Here is a 6,987-nt window from a genome sequence, read left to right on the forward strand (position 1 = left end):
CTAGTAGTTTATTTTTGTGTATACATAAAATTTTTATACTTTAATTATTATTTTTCAAGAACCTGCCTTTTCTGGCCCCATCACTATTGAACGACCTTGGCAGCTTGATGCTAAGCACTGGAATGAACTCAAGAATCGGATATTAAGTCGTAAACTTCTTAGAGCTACTTGAAACTATTCTCAAAGAAGGCCTACGCTTGACTTGTTCCACCATTTGACAGTTCCGTTCCAGCAAGCGAGAGCACTGCTTTACTACTTTACATGATAACCGGCGAGTTCTTGGATTCAGTAACAAACGATTGGGGATTTCGAATGCACAAGTTATTATTCAGCTGCAAAAAGGTTATTGTTTCAAACCCTAAGGCCTATGCTCTAAGCTCTAAAGTTGCTTCAACAAATGCTGAAATCACAATGAGCCAACTTTAATCATCAGAACCCACTTTTTAGTAGTAAAGACCAAATTAGACACACCAATATTTCAACTATTGCCGCCATTTTTAGTGACTCCATACTGCATGGTACAGATGAGTGACCTTATCATATTTATTTTGGACCTGAGAAGATCCAAATTGTTACAAAACCTTAACTACTAGAATGCACAGAAGAATTGGCATCACCCTATTATTCACACAAAATGTTTCCCATTCATTGATGGCTCTCAAACAGGATATTTGCTATTATTAATGCCCAAATAAGACACAGGAAGTAGATAATTCTTATGATCCAATTAATATACATATTGCAGAGTAAGGACACATGAAAAGACACTACTTAGCTGGTTTACGAAACAACTCCCACTCTTCACTCTCTCTTCTATCTCCAATAGCAGAGTACAACAATATCTGAGGATGTTGAGTTTTATGAGCTAATTACGAACTTGGAGTGAATGCAATGTTCTGTAAGAATGCTTCGCCAGACCGCTACAAATCTGCTTTCCATTGATAACTCACTCATTCTGCAATCTGCGCATAAGCGCAAGAGTCAGCTTATTGAGATTCAGGGTTTACGAATCAATGAAAATTTAGAATTGAGAATTATTACTAACTTGATTAAGAGGATTGTCAGGAGATTTCTTCCAGAGCTTCCAGATGAGGTCTTTGTATTGAGTGTGAGTGAGGCCAGGTTTCTCTTCCTTCAATTTGGGGAGCTCAGCTTCCTCAAAGGCCTACAATGCATAACATTGAAGATTTTCAGATCAAAAACCCTAATCGGAGAGAATCTTGAAGGAGGAGGTGGTTACCTTGAAGGAGGCCTTGAGGCGCCTCTCGGGATGCCTATCAGGTGGCAAGGAGGTGTCAGCGATGCTCATCTGAGCGATTGCATCATCCACAGATCGAGCTTCGATCACGGAATCGTCGCGATTCGTGTTGGAAACCAGCACCAGCCGCTCGTACTGAAGAGTGAAATGGAAAAAGTAAAAGGAAAGAGAGATGTGCCATAAGACAAACTTAAAATTTTAAATTTCTCTTCGATAAAAATGGACATCCAAGCAAAATACTTAACCAAGTCTAACCAAGTTGTTATAACAACTTTTCAAATCACGCGCTTCCTTCTCCTTCTCCTTCTCTTTCTCCGTTTCTTTCTCTTTCTCCTCCTCCTCGTCTTTCTTCTTCTTCTTCCAAATTCGTGTAGGTTCTTCTTCTTCCCTTTTTCTTCTCCTTCTCCTCCTCTTCCTCCTTCTTCTTCGCCGCCCGCGACTTCGGACCCTCCGCGTCGCGCCAGTATTCCTCCTCCTTCGCCCGAGTCTCTCGTTCCTTTCGCTCCGATTCGACGGCACTCTTCCGAGCCCTGGCCACCTCCGCCTTCGTGTTCACTCCCATCTTCTTCGGCATCGCGGCTTTTAGGGTTTTGGTTCTGATTGATTCGCTTCAATCCAGATTCTCGAAACCTCCAGACTCAGCCGCGGAGACACCGGTGATGACGTTCAAAAACTGATTTCCTCCTTATTCAGTCGATTGTAGCTGGTAAAATCATCCGTGGGCCCATAATCAAGACCCAACAAGCCCATATCCGAAAAACGAGGCCCAAAATGCCCGAAGGTAAAAAGCCCATATCTCTAACTCGCTAAATTAAGATCAACTCAGTAGTAACCAAAAAAGAAAAAATAAAATCAACTCAGCAACGTGCTACTGTTGCAATTTTTAACTAAGATGGAGCGAGTCACAGTACGTATAATGGGGAAAGGATCATCTTCAGTTTTTTTTTAACAATTGATAGAATATAGTGTCTCTCATCTTTGATTTTATGAGTGGGACCAGAAATAAATAAGAGAGAGAACAATAAATGGTTAGATTGAACACTGAATACCATCCAATTTTTTTTTAACTGGAGAGGATCTACTTCCCGTATAATGTTTGACGCTCTGTATTTTATTATCTCATGATAATTATAGAATAATTCTCTTATGTGAGTCTTTATTACTTTGCTATCATATTCATATTAAAAATGTTATCCGTACACCAAATCAGCTACTAAACCTAGTCATCAATATATTTGTATATAAATAAATATATAGTTTAATTTATTTTTAATGTGTATTTATATTCTAACATATATTTTATATTGGTGACTGATTTTGATATACATGTAACACAATTCTATAACAAAAGGTGACATAATCTCACTTGTATTCTTCTAAACACCATTAAATTACACTATTATCCAAATTATATATTTTGCACAAATTATATATTTAACTGCAAAAAGTTTACAACAACTTTAATTTATAGTCGTCAGAACCATTGAGGGTCATTTCACCCAACAGAATTTATAAAATTTTTCTTTTAAACTTCTTTTTCTTATTTTATGTTGATATATTCTTCTATAATTAGCCTTGATAAACAAAAGAAATTAAAGCTGTTATATACTTCCATATATAGTCTTTAATTTCTTCCCTATGACACTCCTAGATACCCAGATCAAGTAAAAGTATGAGATCATGATAAAGGGTGTGTAGCCTGTGCCTTAAGAAAAGAGAGATTATTCAACAAGACCCAAAGATATATAATGTGCCCACAGTACAACATCCACGATTACATATATCTAATATATCACTATATATATAAAAAATTTATAAAGTCAAATCAGATCAATTTTAATATTTGTTTGAAAAAATAATCATCAATACATGCATAATATGATAATAAGAGCAATTTGGATCAGTAAATATTGGATAAATGATAGATAGATATGTCCCTGCTGCAAACATGCATCATGATGAATAATACTAATGATTTTACATTCATCTCAAATAACACCTATATATGTATATATGAATATGAACATACACATCAGTTTTACCCTTCGATCAAAGTTTGTATATTTGTATTATATCTGATCATCAATCCAACTTTTGAAGAACTTTATTATGAGAGGATCTTGATTAATTATAAATGAAGAAAAGACATCTCTCAGCAATGTCCCATGCACAGTTAAAATAGCATGGTGTGGCCTACTTTAATCTGTTACGCATTTAATAATTAGCTTTGCTTTGTTTCGTTGCATACGTTTTTACTCTCAGGCCTTAGCTATATGATATATAATAAGGAATTCGTATTAAAAACTTATATATATTGAACCTTAAAAATATGATCACATGCTTAATTACCATAGAAGCTTAATTACGTATGTGCCACAAAAAAATATTTCACATTATCAGACATTATCTTTTCCTTAATGCTAATAAAATAAGCTACCTAATAATTCCTCATAAGTTCAAAAGCTACATGTTTTTTTTTTCTTTGACAGTACCACAAATAATTAAACTCAATATTTCTTCGCTGTGTAAACAAACTATCCTTCAGTAGTTACACATCTGCAATTTTTATTGCAATTTCATACTTTTTATGCCTATATTAATTCTTTAGCCTTGTACTTGGAGTCTAATTATTACGTTCATGAATTTTGTTCTTTATTCTTTTGTTTTCAATGTCCCAAACCACTAAAGCCGTAAATGCAGGAGAGAGCTTGGAATATTTTGATTTTGAATATATCTCTCTGATCTCTGGAAATCAGAAGTTGCTGAAACTTTCTATATCAGAAATTTGTCACATAGTATATAATTACCAAATAAAACTCGACTAAATTAGTTTATACGTTCCTAATAACCTGCACTACTACATATGTGTCTTGCCATTGTCAGATTTCAGAATAAGCCATTGAAAAATCAAAATGATGTTACATTCTATGGTTGGTATATATAGTAAAGTAACTAAATTCAATGTTCTTGACTCTTGAGTAAAGCTTGCTAATAGAAGCATACAATAAGGGGATATAGCACATGCACGTTTTCCCCTAAACAAGAAAAATATCTGAGACTCTTTCTGTTCAGGTGTTGTTTGTACCTTATTCTCCTGCAGAGGGGGAAGAGAGAGAGAGAGAGAGACTCTCTGGCACACTTGTTCACACATATTTAATCTTGCCATTTCCATTACCTCAATTACAATATGCTTCTGTCTTAATACAAAGAAGAGAAACTGATATATTTATTTCTGCTCAATCAGACTCTACTTTAGCTTCTGTCCTAATCATTTGCAGATATACACAACCCAGTTCATATTTTCCTCCAAGTTTCCACTTTTCTCAATCTTAGTTGAAACTTTCATGTATAGCATATTCTGTAGTATATGATGAGCGTTTTGGACAAGCCAAGCTTTCGGGTATGTCCTGTTTTTAAGGTGCTTATTAAAGGGTTAAGGAGTGGCTTCCATATCCCACTAAAAGCTTTCTCTTTTCTCTATTGTATAAATAGCAGCAAAGATTAACATTAATTAACACAACTAATCCTCCCTTAGTTACACTGTTAGTTGTACAAATTAAAATGAAGTCAACTACAACCAAGACCAAAACAAAAACACCAATAAAAGAAGAATTAGAGAAAAAAAAGAAAGCACCAAAAAAGTCACTATTGAAATCCTGCTAACTCCACTTCACTTCACTTCTCATTCAGTTTACTCATTCCTTTCTCTCTCTTTCTTTTTTTTTTTTTTCATTTCTTTTGGACATTCAAATCGTGGTTATGTGATTATGTCCCCCCTCCATTTGTAACCTAGTTTTCTTGACCCTTTTGGTCTTTTCACTCCTCTGAAACTCCAAGTTTCCACCTTGACTCTGTAGTGTTGTTCAACAGCGTAACCCTCCAAAAGTTTCATGTTTCGCTATCCTCTCTTCTTCGAGTTCTCTGCATAAATTTTTCATCTTTTGAGGTACCCACATGCATATTCTGCGCCACCAAAGACTCTGATTTTTGTCTTTTTCTGCTCGAGGGTATTGCGCTTTCAGCTACGAGACTCGGTGATTTTATGGAGTTTTTGGTCTGCATCTACGTTTAGACTCCAGAAGCTATAAACAGAAACTGGGGTTGCTTAGGTTTTCGTTAAATTATTAATTTGCGGTGACTATTCTGCGATCGAATTTCAAAGTTGCAATCTTTGTAGGAAACAATGTCGTCCCACCAACAAAATCCACCTGCGGATTCGAAATCTCTGCAACAAGAAATGGGTTCTGAGAAAACGAACGCAGAAGCAGATGTTAAACCCTTCTCTATAAGGTACTTCAAAAAAATGTCACCATAAGAGTATCTATTAAAAGTATAGTAATTTCTTTTATTAATATTAACATATTATTATCCCATTATTGCATGTTCCATATTCGGATTTGTTTCTTGATTTACACTATATTTAGCTTCTATGCTTTGAAATGGTTGTTAGTTGTAGGTTTTTTGTGCTCTTTCTTACACCACTTAAGCTTATGATTATTCTCTGTTTAACTCTCTATTTTCTTTTCTTTGCTCTTTGCTCTTTGCTTTGCATCTCTCTATTGTTTGTGAAATATTGTTATAATTAAACATGAACAATTTTTGGTATCTGGTTAAAAATTGTTGATGTATATGCCATAGTTAAAAGGTTAATGAATAATTAAAGTGATAATGATGTATGTATGTATTGTTATGCTTCAATAATGCAGACAATATGCTCTTGCTTGGCGTCATAGAAGCATCTTCCATAGCTGGCCATTTCCTGAGAGGTACTTGCACATGTGTTTAAGCCGCGGCATCGATATCAGGGATGTGTTGCCACCATTGTTTTCACCACAAACTTGTGAAGATGAATCACTCAAAGGTTGTTCTTCAAAGAACTTGATCCACTCCCATGGTAATAATGGTGATGATAGCAAAGATGGTTTTGAGTTTTGCAAAACAAATAGCAATATCAAGAATAATGACTATGGCACCTCATTTCATGATGATGAAGAGGGAAATAATGATAATCAATACAATAATTGCATTGTTCCTGTCCCTGATAATGTAGCAGAAGATGATGAAGTACTTGATATCCAACCAATAAGTTCATCAATTCATGTTCATAAAACTAGTCCAAGACCAACAATGGCATCATTATTGTCTAATAAAGGAGTGAAAGATAAACGCAGAAGGCGTAGAGGGAGATGCAAGAAACGATCAATGGCGGATATTTTAGCTGATGCAAGGCATTGTACAGTAGAGGAGATCTATAGGATGAACAAGTTTTATTATGCTGCTGCCATTGAAGGATCTCATCAGCAGCAGCTGCAAATGGGGCCTTATTCTGAAAATGATGAGGTAAAGGGTTGTCATGAGGGTAAAGATGGAAGTGAAGATGATTATGAACATCAACTTGGTTTGACTGGAAAGGGGACATTGCTTCTTAAGTTCAAGCTCAATGCATGTAATAATAATGTAAATCGGAATTGTGTAACATGAATTCATTATTATTAATATATAACCTGTGGAAACTTATTATGCTTAGAGCTTCATCTTTTGTTTATATATTTACCAATCTCAAAGTTAAGTATGATTTTGCCATATATCATATGCATGTATACTATTTTTATTCTTTCTGTCAAGATTAATTAATTATGTTTTATTGAGGGAGAAATTCTCTAACTTTTCTTAACAAACACATAAATCTGTCTTGACAAATTATCTATTAGTCATCATTCAATATCTGT

At 34.9% G+C, this 6,987-nt stretch overlaps 2 protein-coding genes across 2 annotated transcripts; one reads left to right on the top strand and one right to left on the bottom strand.

Annotated features, from left to right (window-relative positions):
* LOC107618145 (coiled-coil domain-containing protein 124) lies at window positions 480-1,947 on the bottom strand. Its single transcript, XM_016320101.2, is given in 5 exon segments — window positions 480-962; window positions 1,046-1,165; window positions 1,241-1,393; window positions 1,499-1,658; window positions 1,660-1,947. Coding segments are annotated over 5 exon segments (618 nt in total). The 5' UTR covers window positions 1,833-1,947; the 3' UTR covers window positions 480-950.
* On the top strand, window positions 4,870-6,784 carry LOC107616580. The gene is made up of 2 exons (XM_016318535.2): window positions 4,870-5,548; window positions 5,965-6,784. Exons 1-2 carry the CDS (start codon window positions 5,442-5,444, stop codon window positions 6,737-6,739), a joined length of 882 nt encoding a protein of 293 aa, XP_016174021.1. The 5' UTR covers window positions 4,870-5,441; the 3' UTR covers window positions 6,740-6,784.

The sequence above is a fragment of the Arachis ipaensis genome, chromosome B09 (genome assembly GCF_000816755.2).
Source record: "Arachis ipaensis cultivar K30076 chromosome B09, Araip1.1, whole genome shotgun sequence".
NCBI lineage: Eukaryota > Viridiplantae > Streptophyta > Magnoliopsida > Fabales > Fabaceae > Arachis > Arachis ipaensis.